The sequence below is a fragment of the Triticum aestivum genome, chromosome 2A (assembly GCF_018294505.1).
Source record: "Triticum aestivum cultivar Chinese Spring chromosome 2A, IWGSC CS RefSeq v2.1, whole genome shotgun sequence".
In the NCBI taxonomy this organism is placed as follows: Eukaryota; Viridiplantae; Streptophyta; class Magnoliopsida; order Poales; family Poaceae; genus Triticum; species Triticum aestivum.
Genome location: NC_057797.1, coordinates 22,608,672 through 22,629,619, shown reverse-complemented (window position 1 = coordinate 22,629,619; position 20,948 = coordinate 22,608,672). Strand labels below are relative to the sequence as shown.

Sequence of the window (20,948 nt, the reverse complement as noted above, 5' to 3'; positions counted from 1 at the left end):
CAGAAACCCATGCCCTTTCCAGGTAAATCTCTCAAATCTAAAGAAGAAGAGCATTACAATAAGTTTTGTGAGTGGATTAAGCCTCTTTTTCTTCAAATCCCTTTGGCTGATGCTATCAAGTTACCTCCTTATTCAAAATATATGAAAGATAATGTCACTAATAAGAGAAAAATTCCTAATGAAGCAATATCTACTATGCTTGCTAACTACTCTTTCAGTGGCAAGATTCCTGAGAAGCTCGGTGATCCAGGTATGCCCACCATTCCTTGCTCCATAATGAATAATTATGTCAAGACTGCTTTGTATGATCTTGGAGCAGGAGTGAGTGTTATGCCTCTCTCTCTTTACAAAAGGCTTTGTTTAGAGAAACTAATTCCTACAGATATCTCTCTTCAGATGGCTGACAAGTCAACCGCCATTCCTATAGGTATTTGTGAGGATGTTCCCGTAAAAGTTGCTAATTGCTTGATTCTTACTGATTTTGTTGTGCTTGACATGCCCGAGGATGGAAGCATGTCCATTATTCTTGGTAGACCTTTTCTTAACACCGCAGGTGCTATTATTGATTGCAATAAAGGGAAGGTCACCTTCCATGTGAATGATAAAGAACACATGGTGTATTTTCCAAAGAAGATCGACAGGAGGCATGGCCTCAACTCTATAGAAAATATAGAGACCGTGAAGATTGGAGAATGGGACTGTCCACTACATGTGCACCACAAATACAAAACTATTATGGTGGGGACAATGGCCATCAAAGTAAAGGTTCAGTAATTACTTCGTAAGAGGTGAGGCTTTTTGTTCTATATATCGCTTGTTTGTTGGTAAGACTTGATCAACCTTACTAATAAACATGTTTTATGTAGATAAAAAGTTGAGCTTGTTATATTGTCTTTTATTTTAGTCTTTACTCTCTTTGCTGTACCAGATGTTTATGTTTTGAAGCTTCACAATACTAATCATTGCTTCAAGTTTTCAGAAGTCTTGCAGCCTTTTGAACTTCGAAAAAATTTCAACAGTGAAGTTTTCAGAAAAATTCCAGAAAAATAAAAATAAAAATTTCCACGTAGGGAATGAACCAGAGGTGCCTGGGACTAGCCAGGGGGACCCACCAGTGGCCCAGGCGGCCAGCTGGCGCGGCCCAGCCCCTGGCCGCGCCCACAGGGCGCCTGGGGCCCACATGGCCCCCCTCCAGGTAAGTATTCTTCCTCTCTCTCTCATTTTCTCCGAAAACACGAGTTCTGCACCTGTTCTTGCGTTCTTGCTGTTCTTGGAGGCGAATCTTCGATCTCTCTCTACAGCCTATCGTTTGGGCTGAGATTTTGAACAAATACTCCCTGGTATGTGACTCCTCCACCCCTCCAATTAGATTTCTGATTGGTGGCTTCATTTGTGAGTATTTAGTAGTTCTTGGTGCTGTATAGATGAGCTTGCATGCATGTGTAGAAAGTTATTTTCCAAGTTTTGATGCAAGTTTATGCCTTGGGCAAGTAAGTTGAGTAGTTTGCCTCAACTCCCCTTGTTTAATCCTTGTTTTTGGTAATTTGTCAAAAATTTCAGAAATGAGTTTGTTAGGAAAGGCAAAGGGGTGGCTTGAGAAGAGGAAACCCGCACACTCCGATCGAGTTACTAGAGCTGCAGCTTCACCATCGACTGCTAGGGTGAGCTATAATGAAGATCATGTGCCCCTGGAGTTGTTGGAAGACACAAGTCCAGCACGTGCAATGACGTTTCCATGTGATGAATTCCTTGAAGCTGCAGGAATTAAGGATGAGTTTTATAATCTTTGTGCTAATGCAGGTTTGACACGGCTAGTCACATGCCGTGTTACTCAGTATGAAAAACTCACCTCCCGTTTCATTAACAGTTTTAGATATAATCCCGATTCAGGTGCTATTGAGTTTAAAATTTATAATGATCTTATCACCATGACTTTGGAGAAGTTTTGTGAAATAATAGGTGTGCCGAACGTTGGGAGGACGGGTAGGATGGCCTCTCAGCCCTCCGAGCTGAAAACCGTCTTCAACTCTCTCTGCAACATGGACACGAGGGGTATTCGTCGATCAAAGATCTCGAGCATCTTATTCCCTCACCTCAGGTATTTTGCATATTATATTGCTAGAGGGGTGTTAGCTCGAGACAACACAAGCAACATTTCTGCACCGGATATTGCTATCCTGGCAGCAGCCCTCTCAGGGAGGTCTGATTATAATCTGGGTGTCTTAATTGCTCGACGCCTTGCTATGAACGGTAACAAGGGAGACTTATATGGTGGCATTTATGCCACACTTATCTTAGAACATTTTGGAGGCACCCCACATCCTGATGATAATCCTTTTACTTATTTAAGTTTTGATCTTGCTGCTATGAAAAGGCATAAATTTGTTACCATGGATTCTGAGCTTGATAATCTTGTTTATATCTTGCGTTTCGGAACTACCGCGGAACGCAAGATCCGTCTACCTGCACCTCTTTTGTTTGATTTTTCTAGCAGGAACGGATGGTCCTTTGATGTTATCCAGTTCGATGAGTTCATGGTCCGACATCAGTTTCATAACCCCATGGAGGGGTTGTGCCCGACGAGGGGGAGCACGGTGAGTTACCACCTTTTCAGGAAGAAACCGCCACCGAGTTTGGTGAAGGGCCTTCCTCTGCTTTGCGCACGGACCCTTCCTCGTGGGAGACTCCGAGGAGTTCGGTGTATGCGCCAGCATCCTTCTACGATCCTTGGACTCACCACTATTCCTCCGGAGCAGGCGGCTCCTGGGGGCAGTAGTTGCTACCAACTTAGGCCAAAAGCCTAAGCTTGGGGGAGTACGTTCCCCTCTCACTTTTCCATTGTACTATCCATTTTATTTGCTTTGATCTTTTCGAAGTTTTTGCCCGTCCTTCTTTATTTCTCTCTTTGCAAAAACAACAAAAAAGATTCCTTTCTCTCTTTAGTTTGCTTTGTATTCAGAGTTCAGCTCAAGTCCGTGATGACATTTACTTATATTTCCTAAGTTCGATCGTGCAAGTGACAAGGCAGTAATGACGAAGATCGACTGAAGGGAAGCAACAAGGAAAACCGGTATGAACTCTTCTTGTTTCTACTTTTGTACATATGCCTGTATTTATGATCTAGAGACCAGCTTGTAGCGACATAGTGCTACGTTTACAATGCTCTTCCAGTGGTTCATGCTTTCCTTGTGGCTAGTCTCGAATAGCTAGAGTATATAATGTGTTATTGAAATGATTTACATGCATTGCATTGTTCGTAGTCTGGTATACTAAGGTGGTATTTCCCTTTGGAGAATTCTTGGATTGACTTGGCACATGTTTACACATGTTTAAGACTAAAAAGTTTGTTATGCCTTGATGATCTTTGAGTTTCAGAATAGTTATATCACTTTCATGCCCGATTCAATGTTGCTTTGTCGCTCTGCATGATTATGACCGTTATTGCTCTCTAGTTGGTCGCTTCCCAGTCTTTTGCTAGCCGCCACCTGTACTAAGCGGACTGACTGCTTGTGCATCCATAATCTTTAAAACCAGTTATTCCCTATGAGTCCACCATACCTGCCTATACATGGTATTTACCTGCCATTCCTAACGAAGACTTTCGTGTACCATATCGAAATTAATCAAAAGATTTCTCTTTTTGTGCCTCTGTTTTAGCTCATGAGGAAGTAGTAGTTAATTCATGATATTTTTTGAGTCAGACAAGTTTCACCACTGGATTGCATGTATAATGTGCAAACCCTTAATATGAGTAGGAGCTGGCTTAGAGTGCGCCCGGCTCATAAAAGATAATACAACAAACGAACCCTCCTTCACGCTTTGTTCATGAGAAATCAGAAAACTTTGGCAGTGATCAACAAAGGAGATTAAGAGGATGTTATGATCCTCATACGGGAGCCGTTCCTCGAAACTTGTCTGGTTCAAAAAGTGATTGAGTTACCTGCTAGCATTCATTGACGAAATATGCACCTCTCAAAAACATAATTTTCTCCTCTGTTTTTAAAACCAAGAGCTCTGGTACATGTTTAGTTTTTGTTTCCGACTACGGGTTTTCAACCTCGCCATAAAATTCCACGGTTCGAGAGTCTCCACCTTCTTTCTTCAAAGCACCGACTAGGAGAGCATAATTGTCATTCTGAGTGTAATGTGCATTGTCCCAAAGTATTACATTGTTTTCTGCATGCTTGTGATATTATTCATTCTGAAATTCTTAGTTCTAGTCTCCTTTAAAACTCTGGAGGAGTCTCTGCATTTATGTTTTGCTTCACTCATGGAGGCTAGCGAGATACCACCCTAATATGCTCAAGCTATGTGCAGTGTAATCTTGTCTTGATTTTCAGTAATATATTATTCACTTTTAGATATTTGTGATTGGTCACTTGAAAGAAGGATTGCTCCGTGCATTGTCCTCATAGTACTGTTTCAATACTTGCTAGACTCTTTTTCGTAGTACATGCTTATTTACATCTAATGAAGCAAAAGAGTTTGTCAAAGTTTTCTTTGTCGCGTCCAGTTCGTTGAACTGAATTGCTTGAGGACAAGCAATATGCTAAGCTTGGGGGAGTTGATACGTCTCAAACGTATCTACTTTTCCAAACGCTTTTGATATTGTTTTGGTCTCATTCTTGCATGATTTGAGCTAAACTAACCCGGACTGACGCTGTTTTCAGCAGAGCTGCCTGTATGGTTTTATTGTGTGCAGGAAAACGGATTTTTAGGTATCTCGGAAAATTCCACGAAAAATCACAGAAAATCCACGCACCCGAAGGAAACCAGGACCAGAAGAAGGGCCAGAGGGGAGCCAAGGGGGGCCCAGGCGCCCTGGTGGCGCGGCCCAGCCCCTGGCCGCGCCGGGGGGTCGCCTGGGTGGGCCCCACCTCCTCTGCTGCCCTACCTCGACTCGTATTTTATCTCGTGACGGAGAAATCCCAGATCAGAAGGCTCTCTCCCAGTTTTCGTCGCGGAGCCGCCGCCGCCCTCTGTTCTTCCTCGGGAGGGCTAATCTGGAGGCTGATTTGGCCTCCGGAGAGGGGAGATCGTCGCCATCGTCATCATCATCACCACTCCATCATCCCTCCATGACTTCTCCCTCCATGTGTGAGTAATCCCCTGCTGTAGGCGAAGGGGATGGTAGGGATTGGATGAGTTAGATCATGTAATAATCTGTCAGATCGTTGGGGGCATGTTGCCTATCATCTACTATGGTGTTTATCATCTTTGCTTCAACTCGTTATTCTTAATGCCTGACACTAGGGCCCGAGTGCCATGATTTCAGATCTGAACCATATGTGTTTGCATGAATATATTTGTGTTCTTGATCCTATCTATGAGTTGTTTGCACCTATTACGGTTTGGAACCGGCGATCCCAAAAGTGACAGCTTGGGACACCAAAGGGGATGGTCCGTAGTTTGAGGATTACATGTATCCATTGAGTTTATTGCTTTGTTCCGGTGCTCTTTGACAGGAGCACCTTAATCTCCATAAGTTCCTTTTGGCCCCGTTCGTAGCGGGATGGTAGGACAAAAGATGTTGTGCAAGTTCTTATTGCAAGCACGTACAACTACCTTCGGGATACATGCCTAATGTTTGATATTTGCCTAGATGATCATTACTTTTCCGTGTGCCTTGCCCCAAGTTGGAATCATGATATATCTCATCCATGCAGCGCCCAACCATCCGTCTCCCTAGCCTACAGTGTTTTAAATATTACTGGTTACTAGTTGCTACTTTTGCTATTTACTTTTGCTGTTTACTTTTACTATCACTTTCACCACTATCATATCACTGTTGCCACTTATCTTTTGTTGCAAGTAAGTATATTTCAGGTGCGGTTGAATTGACAACTCAACTGCCAAAGCTCATAAATACTCTTTGGCTCCCCTTGTGTCGAATCAATAAATTGGGTTATTCCTACCCGCGAAGACTATCTCGATCCCTTACGGTTGAGGGTTATCAGAATCCTGTGTGGTGTGAGAAAAGAAAGGTTTGAGGGAGTAGTATGGAAAAAGGGCAGGTTTTTCCTGCAAGCTTCTTTCTTTGATAATAAAGAAAAAAAGAAGTGGACACTTTGCACTGTATATGGTGCTGCACATGATAAAGATAAGGATGATTTTTTAACTGAACTTTCTAAGTTCTGCAGTCATATATCATCCCCTTTGCTTATTGGGGGAGCCTTTAATATTCTTAGGCATGCTGGGGAAAAAAAACCATGGCAACATTCCACTTACTCTGATTTGTTTAACTCAGTGATCAATGCTATGTGTTTGAGTGAGGTTTATATGAGTGGGGGGATGTACACATGGACCAATGGCCAATCTCATCCAACTCTGGAAAAGTTAGATCGTGTCCTTATGAGTAGTGACTGGGAGGACATTTTCCCGCAAGTTAACATTAGGAAATTGGTCAGAGATGTTTCAGATCATAATGCCCTCTTGTTGTCCTCTGACAACCATGTTGTTAGATCTCCACAGACAAGAGAGTTTAGGTTTGAATTAAGTTGGTTGAAATCAGATGAGTTTCTTCCCTTAGTGGAGAAAATCTGGAATCAGTATGTGAAAGCTACTGACCCAATTGATATTCTAAATATCAAATTGAAACGGTTCAAATTTTTTTAAAGGATGGGGTTCGAATAAATTTGGTCATGAAAAAATCAGGAAAAGGGAAATCAGAGAAGAGTTGAGACTGATTGAGGAGGAGGAAGAGAAAGGAAATATTGATCCTGGTACCTTTTGTAGAAAAACAGAGTTGTTGGTCGAGCTAAATGAGATTCTAATCAATGAGGAACTATTTCTACTACAACAATCTAGAGAACGATGGTTGCTTAATGGAGATAGTAATACTGCCTACTATCAAAAAATTGCTAATGGGCACAAGAGGAAAAACACCATTCACTCTATGAATGTGGGTGATGTTACCATTGAAGGTACAGATAATATTTTGAGGCATGCCACTGACTTTAATAAGTCTTTGTTTGGACCAGCCCCTGGGAACCTATTTTTACTTGACCCTGATATTTGGGGAGATAACGAGAGATTAGACGAGGCTGATAATTTGATCTTGACTAGACCTTTTTTTGAGGAAGAAGTTAAAGCTGCTCTGTTCTCAATGAACAGTAATAGAGCCCCAGGGCCTGACAATATTTCCTGCTGAGTTTTACCAGCATTGTTGGGAGATTGTTAAAAAAGATATAATGAATCTCTTCTTAGCATTTTATGAGGGGAGGTTGGATGTACATAGGCGTAACTATGGCATTATCACCCTGCTTCCTAAAGTTAACGGAGCTAACAAGATTCAGCAATTCAGACCCATATGGTTGCTTAGATGCCCCTACAAACTGATCACTAAAGTTCTAGACAATAGAGCAGCTCCCTTCGCTGATGTATTGTTCAGTAAACACCAGAATGCCTTCATTAAAAACAGGCACATCATGGATGGGATCATGTCCCTCCATGAGATCTTGCATTACACCCACATTAGGAAGAAAGTAGGGATTGTCATTAAACTAGATTTCGAGAAAGCCTATGACAAGGTGAATTGGGAATTTTTGCTTCAAAGCTTAGAAAATAGAGGCTTCGACGCCACTTGGTGCGGATGGATGAAGAAGATCATTCAAAATGGCACGGTTAGTGTCAAATTAAACAACACTTTGGGCCCATATTTCCAGAGTCACAAAGGGGTTAGACAAGGAGATTCTATCTCTCCCTTCTTGTTCAATATTGCAGCTGAATGTTTGTCCAAAATGGTGCGTCAAGCGCAGAATAATGGACTGATTACTGGGCTTGCCCCTGAATTAGTGTAAAATGGAGTGGCCATCTTGCAATATGCTGATGATACGGTGATATGCATTGAGCATGACCCTGAGAAAGCTTTAAATATGAAAATGTTGCTCTATATGTTTGAATTAATGTCAGGATTGAAAATCAATTTTCAGAAAAGTGAGATTTTGTGTGTTGGTGGGGATGATGATATCCTGACAACATACGCTGATATGTTTAATTGTCAAATTGGACACTTTCCCATGAAATACCTGGGGGTACCAGTGAGCTACTCAACTTTAAGAGGAGTGGATTGGGATTTTTTGGAAGAAAGGTATATTAAAAGATACAAATCCGGCTTAGGGAGTAATGCCTCTTCGGGAGGTAGACTTACTTTGCTTAATGCTAATATCTCTAGCATTGCCTTTTACTATCTATCCATGTTCTTGCTGTCAAAAACTATGATTGCAAGACTGGATAAACACAGAAGGAGAATTTTCTCGCAAGTTTCTAAGAATAGGAAAAGGTATTATTTGGTCAAATGGACCAGGATCTGTTGATCTAAAAACAAAGTGGGGCTGGGAGTTAAAGACTTGCATAAACAGAATCTCAGTTTGCTCACCAAGTGGTGGTGGAAACTAGAGACTAAAAAGGGTTTATGGCAAGATATTATTAAGGCTAGATACTTTCAGAGAGATACTATTGCCTTGGTTAAAGGGAAAACCAGTGACTCCCCATGTTGGAAGGCGATAATGAAAGTAAAAGATCTTTATATGGCAGGTAGATGTGTGGTGATACAATCTGGTAATATTGCCAGACTTTGGAAGGATCCTATTGGGGATCAAGTTCCATTTTGTGAACAATTTCCTAGACTGTTCTCTATATGCATTTATCCTGAATGTGCTATCAATACTTGTCTTACGGCTGATCCCATGTCTTTCTTTCGAAGAAGGCTAAACTATGAAATGGGGGAGCAGTGGCATCATATAGTAGACACAGTAAGTAAAATTTGCGTCTCTAGTGAGGATGACAAAATCAAATGGGGGCTGGGATCTAAAACCTACTTCACCACCCACTCAGTTTACACTTTCTTGGAAAGGCATATTGTGGGGTGTGACTATAACTGGATCTGGAGGGCGAGTATACCTCTGAAGATCCAAATTTTTATGTGGCAACTATCACAAAATGCTATTTTAACTAGAGATGTAATGAAGCACAGGGGGTGGAAAAAAGACCCAAAATGCTCCTTCCGTGCAGCAAAAGAGACACCCCAGCATCTCTTTTTTACCTGTACAGTGGCCAGGGTAACTTGGAGAGCGGTGGCTTGTATGTTTGGGACTGACTTATGCCCAAATAATCTATGGCAAGCATATGTGTGGTGCCACTCGTTTTTCCCAGAAGGGGAAGTTTTTTACACAGTGGCATTGCTGCCTTTTGTTGGGCGATTTGTGAAGGAAATATGCCCTAGAGGCAATAATAAAGTTATTATTTATTTCCTTATATCATGATAAATTTTTATTACTCATGCTAGAATTTTATTAACCGGAAACATAATACATGTGTGAATACATAGACAAACAAGAGTGTCACTAGTATGCCTCTACTTGACTAGCTCGTTAATCGAAGATGATTATGTTTCCTAACCATGAACAAAAGAGTTGTTATTTGATTAACGGGATCACATCATTAGAAGAATGATGTGATTGACATGACCCATTCCATTAGCTTAGCACCCGATCGTTTAGTATATTGTTATTGCTTTCTTCATGACTTATACATGTTCCTATGACTATGAGATTATGCAACTCCCGTTTGCCGGAGGAACACTTTGTGTGCTACCAAACGTCACAACGTAACTGGGTGACTATAAAGGAGCTCTACAGGTGTCTCCGAAGGCACATGTTGGGTTGGCGTATTTTGAGATTAGGATTTGTCACTCCGATTGTCGGAGAGGTATCTCTGGGCCCTCTCGGTAATGCACATCACATAAGCCTTGCAAGCATTGCAACTAATGAGTTAGTTGTGAGATGATGTATTACGGAACGAGTAAAAAGACTTGGGGTAACGAGATTGAACTAGGTATTAAGATACCGACGATCGAATCTCGGGCAAGTAACATACCGATGACAAAGGGAACACCGTATGTTGTTATGCGGTCTGACCGATAAAGATCTTCGTAGAATATGTAGGAGCCAATATGAGCATCCAGGTTCCGCTATTGGTTATTGACCGGAGACGTGTCTCGGTCATGTCTACATTGTTCTCGAACCCGTAGGGTCCGCACGCTTAAGGTTTCGATGACAGTTATATTATGAGTTTATGAGTTTTGATGTACAGAAGGAGTTCGGAGTCCCGGATGAGATCGGGGACATGACGAGGAGTCTCGAAATGGTTGAGACGTAAATATCGATATATTGGACGACTATATTCGGACATCGGAAAGGTTCTGAGTGGTTCGGGTATTTTTCGGAGTACCGGGGAGTTACGGGAATACGGGGGAAGAAGTATATGGGCCTTATTGGGCTTTGGAGGAGAGGGAGAGGCAGGCCGCCCCCCCCATTGACTAGTCCGAATTGGACTAGGGGGAAGGGCGGCGCCCCCTCCTTCCTTCTCTTCCCTCTTCCCTTTCCTTGTCTCCTACTCCTACTACTTGGGAGGACTCCTAGTTGGACTAGGAAAGGGGGAGTCCTACTCCCACCAGGAGTAGGACTCCCCTAGGGCGCGCCATAGAGAGGGCCGGCCCTCCCCTCCTCCACTCCTTTATATACGGGGGCAGGGGGCACCCCATAGACACACAAGTTGATCTTCGTGATCGTTCTCTTAGCCATGTGCGGTGCCCCCCTCCACCATAATCCTCGATAATATTGTAGCGGTGCTTAGGCGAAGCCCTACGACGGTAGAACATCAAGATCGTCACCACGCCGTCGTGCTGACGGAACTCTTCCCCGACACTTTGCTGGATCGGAGTCCGGGGATCGTCATCGAGCTGAACGTGTGCTAGAACTTGGAGGTGCCGTAGTTTCGGTGCTTGATCGGTCGGGCCGTGAAGACGTACGACTACATCAACCGCGTTGTCATAACGCTTCCACTTTCGGTCTATGAGGGTACGTGGACAACACTCTCCCCTCTCGTTGCTATGCATCACCATGATCTTGCGTGTGCGTAGGAATTTTTTTTGAAATTACTACGTTCCCCAACAATTTGGACGTGTCGTAACAGAGCTACATTCAAATTTGTACGTCTCAGAAACCCTTTTGAATGCATTTTCTCTGCTTGTGCTCTCCTTTGTTACTGGGCAGGGTTGATGAAACAACAAAAGGATGCAGAGGACCTGAGGACTGGAGCAAACATGCTGAAGAGCAATGCTTCAAGACTGATGCAGATCTGTGCCGTGGCGCATCGGGATGATGGAGTCTGCTGAGGCTAGAACAAATGAAGAAGATCAAGTACAAAGAGGTGGTTCCTGCTGCTGTTGCTGTGAGAGGGAAGCTGTTTATGCTGGTTTTGTGTGGGTTGGGTGCTTAGGCCCTTTTATCCTTACTTACTAAGACAGTCTGGTGGTTTTGGTTTGATGCTATGATGTAATGGTGTCGCCGGGTTTTCGCCCCACAGTAGGTAATCTCCATGGCGAGTGCTTACAGTGGGTTTCCCGGCGATGCCTGAACTCGCTTTCCCCTTTCCCGCCTCTTTCTCTGGACATTTGATGTATTTCCGTTATGTCGCAGTAATGGAAAGGGGTAATGCCCGGTTAAAAAAAACGGCTCACTGGAGTGTTGGGTTCAGGTATGGTAAAGTTTTCAATTTTGAAGATTTGACCCCACACTTGTAGTACCTATAAAGAGTAAGACACGAGGGTTTCAGCTAGTATTAAAGAGTGATCAGATAATAATGAGATAAAATCAAGAGAAACAAGAGCAAGGCTATACCAGCAGGTGCAAGCCAGTCCTGAATACAGAAAAGACTCTCAACCCGGTTTTTATTACCCGACTCAGACATTACTAGCCTCGTAGTTCTTGTTGATGCGGCCTTGCAGTCAGTACGGCGTGGCAGTGCCAATATATCGCGTGCCATCCAACCAACCGAAGGATAGGTCAGGCTATGTTCCTTCCACCATTGGAGCACACAGCTAGAGTCGCCTGCTGGAAGTGGTGCCTCTTGCAAGTAATCATCGAGTTCAGTGAGTGGTCGCTGACGATACGGATATTCGGTACATAGATATAACTCATGCAGAATATCTCTACCTATGAACTTTCCCATCCTAATTTTAGACCAAGAAGTGCAGTCAAGTTCTTGGGCCTGGTCTGAATATTCACCATAGAGGTTAAGCAGTGCATCATGCACCTCGCAAATAAAATCATCTATGTCGCCGTCCACAGTATAGGCACTTTGCACAGTGAAGGCTTGTATGTGTGACTTGATGTGTTCCAGACGGTATTTAGGATCCATGACCATAGGCATACAAAAGTGCAAGAAGCAGAGTTTCCAGTATTTCTTGAACTTCTTTTCCATATTCCGTCGCATAACTGAGATTCCCTCCTCCTCCTTGTCACGTAAAAAGACTTCGGCGAGTGTCTTGAACCTGCCAATGTCAGTATTGCGAAGCACCTTTTCGTTCACATTCCACACCTTATCAAACACTTTATCTGGGCTAGGCGATTTGGACCAAGTCCTTGTATCTATTGAAGTCTTGCAAGTATTTACAAATTTTCTGTGCTTTTTTCCAATCATCAGCTGATGCATATCTGCGCTTGCGATAATGTGCTAGTGAAGGGGTGGGATACATCCTGGAACACTTGCTGGTATTCTCCATGATTGTGTCAAGTTCGTCCAGCCCCACCTGAATAACCTCATCAAGTAAATGAGTTGCATAACGTGCCACAAACAAGCTCTGATTTGCAGCAACTTTGTTCCTTTTCTGAAGACTAGTTTTGACATTTAAAGCCACCGAATCATCAATGAATGCGTCATCCAGTATGATGCTGAAAACCTTGTCATCAAGACCCCATTCTCCAATAGCTCGCAATATGATACGGCTTAGTTCTTCCGCACTGCAAGAGGGGTCCACGGGGCTAAATCTGATGATATTTTTCTGCTTCTCCCATTCGTCATCGATATAGTGAACAGTCAAGCACAAGAATGGCTGCAGTGGACTGTGGTGCCACACATATGCACTCAGGCAAACACGGCATGGTAAAGCTGTTAACTTCTCCCTCAGCTTGGCCTTTTCTTGATCAAACAAGTTAAAGGTCTCATTCTTCAGGCCGAAGCGGGATGGAATCTTGACCGCAGGATTCAGGTCAGCAACAAGCTTCCAAAAGTCACCTTGTTCCACCATCCTTGTTGCGTGTCCGTGCATGGCAAATGTCCTGACGAGTTCTTCACGAGAAATGTTCTGATCGGTCCCTTGATTCTTCGTATTCTGATCAGTTGAAAGAACTGGCAAAGCTAGATTCTTCTGCTCGGGTGCTGCAGGTTCCTCGTGAGACCCATTCTGAATAGCCTCCTGATTCTTTTGCCTCTTCTGAGTCTGAATCTCAGGGCTGCACTTGGAAGTGAGTCCTTTCTTTGGCTTTGCGCCCAAGAGCAGTGGACTAGGGGCACTGTCAGTGCTCTCATCTTGTTCATTGTTGGCATTGCCAGCTGCATGTTCCACACCTAGGCATAACAAAGTATTATATTTCTTTTTATAAAAAATATTAGTATCTCAATATGAAACAAGTTGAGGTAAGTAGTATTTCAAGAAAAAAAATCTGCTTGGAGAGGTTAACTGAACGTCCTTTTGTTTTTCATATTCATATACAATAAGAGGGTTAACTGAGCAGAATTTCAGGTTTCAGCTGAGAGGTAAACTGAAAAGGCACAGTGGCTGGACATGAGGCGACTTGAGCAAGGATCTACTGCGAACCAGATATTGTCCTAGAGCAATTGAAGAATCAAACAGTGGCTGGACACTGAGACTAACCAATCAACTTTTTCATGCAGTAACAGGACTAATCAACAATTCAGCAGTGCTGTATATGTACAACACTATTGAACAACCAAGCAAAGAAGCCTAACAGTAACATTTGAGGGACACACATGACTGTCAGATCAATGCTAATGAAATGAATTGTCCATTTCTCCTTTCCCTGTATGCGGTCGCTGAGAGCCTGAGACTGTCGATTAATTTCCGTGTGTAATCAATGGATAGGGGAAAAGTAAAATCGAGTGAAGAAACAAGAGATTACGGAATCCGTCGCCTCGAATGGCCTCAAAAGGAACTCACCATTCACCATCCTCGTCTTCGGCGGTGCCGTGGCAGTCGGGATTGGGGCGGCTGTCACAATCTTGATCTATGCCTACAGTTGCCACGCGCGCGCTAGAGAGGGGCCGATCGGACTGCGGAGCTCTCGGCCGGAATCGGGGGAGATGGGGCGGGAGACGTGGGTGGCGGCGCCCTTGCCTCCGCGGCGGAAGAGAGGAGACGCCAAAAAGTGGAGGGGAGAGGGGCGGCCTTTCCCGCGGCATTTCCCCCTCCCTCCCCGCCAAGGCCTTGGAAGTAATTTCGTCGTGGGTGGGTTCCGCTAGCCCAGCAGCCCAATTTCGTCATTGGTGAGGCCACGCTATGGTCCATTGGCCACCGCTATCATTTTCATTCGTTTCTAAAAAAAATCATTTTCATTCCCTTAAAAAACATTACTCCAATTTGAACTAATAAAACCATGGCATTTATTATTTATTATGGATCGGAGGGAGTATTATTTTCATCCTCACACCGTCTCTCCCGCTACCTTGCAGCCCCCCCCCCCCCCCCCCCCCCCACCCACTGCGGCCTCACCCACACCCTAGTGTAATGCGGGGTATGTAGTGTAGTCATCCACGCCTCACCCACATCATACACACTCTTGGTGATGCTTATGTCCCATTGCCGCAATTGCATAGATGATTGGTGTGCCATTTCATCTCCAAAGTACTCTTGTCGCTCTGTCCTATACTCGTATATACACAAGTTTGTTCAATTATGATGAACAACGCACATGGCATCAATCAAAGTCCAAAGGAACACCAGCGCTATGATGGATAATGCTTGCATCAATGTAGAGGAAATGATTGATGGTCATTTGATGGATATACTCCATGTTCATCTCATTTGCATGTCATCAATATTATGTATACATGTCATGAGGACGAGAAAAAAACTTTGCATTAATATAAGAGAAATAAGTAAAGATGATCAAGCCACTCTGTTTCTAAATCCCTATGAAAACATATCATGTACCTCATCCTGGAGCTAAACCTTCGCTAATATGTGATAAGTGTATGTACTAATAGATGCATTTTATGAATATGTGTAGAAGATATGACTTTGTGGTTGCATCGCTTACACACCTATTAAAAACACATGAATGCACTAACTAGAACATAAATAATGTACTAGAAATTTGCTCAAACTCAACATCCTGACTTAAGTCAGAGTAAAAATTGAAACCATATACATCACACTCCAGTAAATATTAAAAATAAAAAGTTGGTCAAAGGTAGTTGTTTAGGCATATACATTGCTAGAAATCTACATGGCTTTTTAACATATAATGAATGATTTAAAATTTATTGTATTTTGTAATATAGTACAACGCAGGTGTCCACATACACACACAGGAAAAATTATTGCATAATTTTTACCAATTGTTATAACTCAACTAATGTCAAATTCATTACAGCTGAAGAGTAGAATGTAGAGATAAAAGAGACCCGAGAGGATCAAAGTATGAGATGGAGACAAATATTAGGGAGAGGCGGGATGTCGGATCTAGATCAATAGGCAAATGATTATTTGGTCATAAGATTTTTTTTTTAAAAAATGATCGACAAAGATATCAAAATCATTGTCGGAGTCATCAATTGCCTCTTTGCAGAACTAGGATGCGACAAGGTTAGTCGTTACAGTCGAGGACAACAACGGCAAATGCTTAGCGAGGTTGGGACTAAACACCATACAATTACGCCATCTTTTGTAATATTTTTGTCTCATATATATCAGGAGTTAATGAAAACTCGATCGGCACCTCTAAACAACTCGCTTTTAACTGTCCATTGTGCTTATTCTTGTTGTGTCAAATGTTGCCCCCTCACTTTACCTCAACCACTATATGATGGCGTACATGTTTAGGATTCAGATTGGTGGACATGATGAAGCCTAAGTCTGACAAAATGTTAGACACCAACGTGAATAAAAATAAATATAGTTATTTACACTAAATTTCATTATTTACTTGCAAATATTTTTTGTCAAATCACAATCATGGTAATGTACTATGGAAATTTTACATTTTATTGTCGGTGTACTAAAGTAGGGGTACCTTAGTACCCCGAACTTGTGCACGGGCAGTTGTAGCACCCTGCGGCAAGGCTTGCCAGGGGAGCGCCAAGAGTCTCCACGGCCCCTTTTAGGGCCGAGCGAAGACCAAGCATTCAAGACAAGAAGACAAGGCCCCCGGCAAGAGGAGCTTGCCGGGCCAAGAAGACAAGGCCCCCGGCAAGAGGAGCTTGCCGGGCCAATGAGGCAAGGCCCCGGCAAGAGGAGCTTGCCGGGACGACCGAGCCAAAGCACCAAGGCCCCGGCGGGAGGAGCCCGCCGGGAAGGCCGAACCAGGGCACCCCAAGAGAAGCCCGCCGCGACGCACCACGCGCTCCGGCAAGGCCTGATGAGCGGCAAGCTCTCAGCCGCAGAAAGACAACCACCGCGGCAAGCCACTTGCCGCGGCAAGTCGCCACCTCAGGCCCGCGCTCCAGCTCACCCGCCCACGCGTCGCTCTGGGGCTCCCCCAAAGGCACGTGGCGGGGCACCGCGCGGCCTGAGGTGTGCGGTGGCATGCAACGGCCATCGTGGCGAACGATGGCGCACCTAACGGTCCACCTCGGTGCTGTCCGAGCGACCGGGACGGGCATTTAATGCCCTTGTCCCCTGCCGTCAGAAGTAGGTATGATAGCACTGTGCAGCCCTGTGTTGGGGAACGTAGTAATTTCAAAAAAATTCCTACGCACACACAAGATCATGGTGATGCATAGCAACGAGGGGGAGAGTGTTGTCTACATACCCTTGTAGACCTGAAGCGGAAGCGATCACAACGTAGATGAAGTAGTCGTACGTTCTCCTCGCGATCCAACTGATCCCGGCGCCGTTACTCCGGCGCCCCCGAGTTCTTGGCACACGTACAGCTCGGTGACGCTCCTCGGGCTCCGATCCAGCAAAGCTCCGGGGAGAGAGTTCCGTCAGCACGACGGCGTGGTGACGATCTTGATGTTCTACTATCGCAGGGCTTCGCCTAAGCACTGCAACGGTACGACCGAGGTGGAATATGGTGGAGGGGGGCACCGCACACGGCTAAGGAACGATCTCAAGGATCAACTTGTGTGTCATGGGGTGCCCCCCTGCCCCTGTATATAAAGGAGCAAGGGGAGGGGGCCGGCCGGCCTCAAGGGGCGCGCCTAGGGGAGTCCTACTCCCAACGGGAGTAGGATCCCCCCCCCCCCCAATCCTAGTCCAACTAGGTTTCCGAAGGTGGAGAGAGAGAGAGGGGCGCCGGCCCCTTCTCCTAGTCCTACTAGGACTAGGGAAGGGGGGAAGTGGCGCGCGGCCCCCTTGGCCTGCCCTTCCTCCTTTTCCACTAAGACCCATGAGGCCCATTAAGCTCCCGGGGGGGTTCCGGTAACCTCCCGGTACTCCGGTAAATTCCCGTTTTCACTCGGAACCATTCCGATGTCCAAACATAGGCTTCCAATATATCAATCTTTACGTCTCGACCATTTCGAGACTCCTCGTCATGTCCGTGATCACATCCGGGACTCCGAACTCCTTCGGTACATCAAAATACACAAACTCATAATAACCGTCATCGAAACCTTAAGCGTGCGGACCCTACGGTTCGAGAACAATGTAGACATGACCGAGACACGTCTCCAGTCAATAACCAATAGCGGGACCTGGATGCCCATATTGGCTCCTACATATTCTACGAAGATCTTTATCGGTCAGACCGCATAACAACATACGTTGTTCCCTTTGTCATCGGTATGTTACTTACCCGAGATTCGATCATCGGTATCCAATACCTAGTTTAATCTCGTTACCGGCAAGTCTCTTTACTCGTTCCGTAATACATCATCTCACAACTAACATATTAGTTGCAGTGCTTGCAAGTCTTATGTGATGTGCATTACCGAGAGGGCCCAGAGATACCTCTCCGACAATCGGAGTGACAAATCCTAATCTCAAAATACGCCAACCCAACATCTACCTTTGGAGACACCTGTAGTACTCCTTTATAATCACCCAGTTACGTTGTGACGTTTGGTAGTACCCAAAGTGTTCCTCCGGCAGACGGGAGTTGCATAATCTCATAGTCATAGGAACATGTATAAGTCATGGATGAAAGCACTAGCAACACACTAAACGATCAGGTGCTAAGCTAATGGAAATGGGTCATGTCAATCAGATCATTCAACCAATGATGTGACCTCGTTAATCAAATAACAACTCTTTGTCCATGGTTAGGAAACATAACCATCTTTGATTAACGAGCTAGTCAAGTAGAGGCATACTAGTGACACTCTGTTTGTCTATGTATTCACACATGTATTATGTTTCCGGTTAATACAATTCTAGCATGAATAATAAACATTTATCATGAAATAAGGAAATAAATAATAACTTTATTATTGCCTCTAGGGCATATTTCCTTCAGTCTCCCACTTGCACTAGAGTCAATAATCTAGATCACATCACCATGTGATTAACATCGATAGTTCACATCATCATGTGATTAACACCCATAGTTCACATCGACATGTGACCAACACCCAAAGGGTTAACTAGATTCAGTAATCTAGTTCACATCGCTATGTGATTAACACCCAAAGAGTACTAAGGTGTGATCATGTTTTGCTTCTGAGAGAATCTTAGTCAACGGGTCTGTCACATACAGATCCGTAAGTATTTTGCGAATTCTATGTCTACAATGCTCCGCACAGAGCTACTCTAGCTAATTGCTCCCACTTTCAATATGTATCTAGATCGAGACTTAGAGTCATCCAGATCAGTGTCAAAACTTGCATCGACGTAACCCTTTACGGCGAACCTTTCTGTCACGTCCATAATCGAGAAACATATCCTTATTCCACTAAGGATAATTTTGACCGCTGTCCAGTGATCTACTCCTAGATCACCATTGTACTCCCTTGCTTAACTCAGTGTAGGGTATACAATAGATCTGGTACACAGCATGGCATACTTTATAGAACCTATGGCCAAGGCATAGGGAATGACTTTCATTCTCTTTCTATCTTATGTCGTGGTCGGGTTTTGAGTCTTACTCAACTTCACACCTTGTAACACAGGCAAGAACTCTTTCTTTGACTGTTCCATTTTGAACTACTTCAAAATCTTGTCAAGGTATGTACTCATTGAAAAAACTTATCAAGCGTCTTGATCTATCTCTATAGATCTTGATGCTCAATTTGTAAGCAGCTTCACCGAGGTCTTCCTTTGAAAAACTCCTTTCAAACACTCCTTTATGCTTTGCAGAATAATTCTACATTATTTCCGATCAACAATATGTCATTCACATATACTTATCAGAAATGTTGTAGTGCTCCCACTCACTTTCTTGTAAATACAGGCTTCACCGCAAGTCTGTATAAAACTATATGCTTTGATCAACTTATCAAAGCGTGTATTCCAACTCCGAGATGCTTGCACCAGTCCATAGATGGATCGCTGGAGCTTGCATATTTTGTTAGCACCTTTAGGATTGACAAAACTTTCTGGTTGCATCATATACAATTCTTCTTTAAAAAATCCATTAAGGAATGCAGTTTTGTTATCCATTTGCCAGATTTCATAAAATGTGGCAATTGCTAACATGATTCGGACAGACTTAAGCATAGATACGAGTGAGAAACTCTCATCGTAGTCAACACTTTGAACTTGTCGAAAACCTTTTGCGACAATTCCAGCTTTGTAGATAGTAACACTACTATCAGCGTCCGTCTTCCTCTTGAAGATCCATTTAATCTCAATGGCTTGCCGATCATCGGGCTAGTCAATCAAAGTCCACACTTTGTTCTCATACATGGATCCCATCTCAGATTTCATGGCTTCCAAGCCATTTTGCGGAATCTGGGCTCACCATCGCTTCCTCATAGTTCGCAAGTTCGTCATGGTCTAGTAACATGACTTCCAGAACAGGATTACCGTACCACTCTGGTGCGGATCTTACTCTGGTTTACCTACGAGATTTAGTAGTAACTTGATCTGAAGTTACATGATCATCATCATTAGCTTCCTCACTAATTGGTGTAGTATTCACAAGAACAGATTTCTGTGATGAACTACTTTCCAATAAGGGAGAAGGTACAATTACCTTATCAAGTTTTCTACTTTCCTCCCACTCACTTCTTTCGAGAGAAACTCCTTTTTCTAGAAAGTATCCATTCTTAGCAACGAATGTCTTGCCTTTGGATCTGTGATAGAAGGTATACCCAACTGACTGTTTGGGTATCCTATGAAGACACATTTCTCCGATTTGGGTTTGAGCTTATCATGTTGAAACATTTTCACATAAGCATCGCAACCCCAAACTTTAAGAAACGACAACTTTGGTTTCTTGCCAAACCATAATTCAGATTGTGTCGTCTCAACGGACTTAGATGGTGCCCCTTTTTAACGTGAATGCAGCTGTCTTTAATGCATAACCCCAAAAACGATAGTGGTAGATCGGTAAGAGACATCATAGATTGTACTATATCCAATAAAGTACGGTTATGACATTCGGACACACCATTATGCTGTGGTGTTCCAGGTGGCGTAAGTAGTGAAACTTTTTCACATTTTTTTTAACTGAAGACCAAACTCGTAACTCAAATATTCGTCTCCGCGATCAGATCGTAGAAACTTTAGTTTCTTGTCACGATGATTTTCCACTTCACTCTGAAATTCTTTGAACTTTTCAAATATTTCAGACTCATGTTTCATCAAGTAGATATACCCATATCTGCTCAAATCATCTGTGAAGGTCAGAAAATAATGATACCTGCTGCAAGCCTTAATATTCATCGGACCACATACATCAGTATGTATGATTTCCAACAAATCTGTTGCTCGCTCCATTGTTCCGGAGAACGACGTTTTAGTCATCTTGCCCATGAGGCATGGT

General features: G+C 43.6%; 1 protein-coding gene across 1 annotated transcript; it reads right to left on the bottom strand.

Moving 5' to 3' along the window:
- Positions 1–11,766: 11,766 nt before the first annotated feature.
- On the bottom strand, positions 11,767–14,240 carry LOC123184402 (zinc finger BED domain-containing protein RICESLEEPER 2-like). The gene is made up of 2 exons (XM_044596533.1): positions 14,021–14,240; positions 11,767–13,410 (listed from the first exon to the last, which is right to left on the bottom strand). Exons 1-2 carry the CDS (start codon positions 14,028–14,030, stop codon positions 12,404–12,406), a joined length of 1,017 nt encoding a protein of 338 aa, XP_044452468.1. The 5' UTR covers positions 14,031–14,240; the 3' UTR covers positions 11,767–12,403.
- Positions 14,241–20,948: the final 6,708 nt, after the last annotated feature.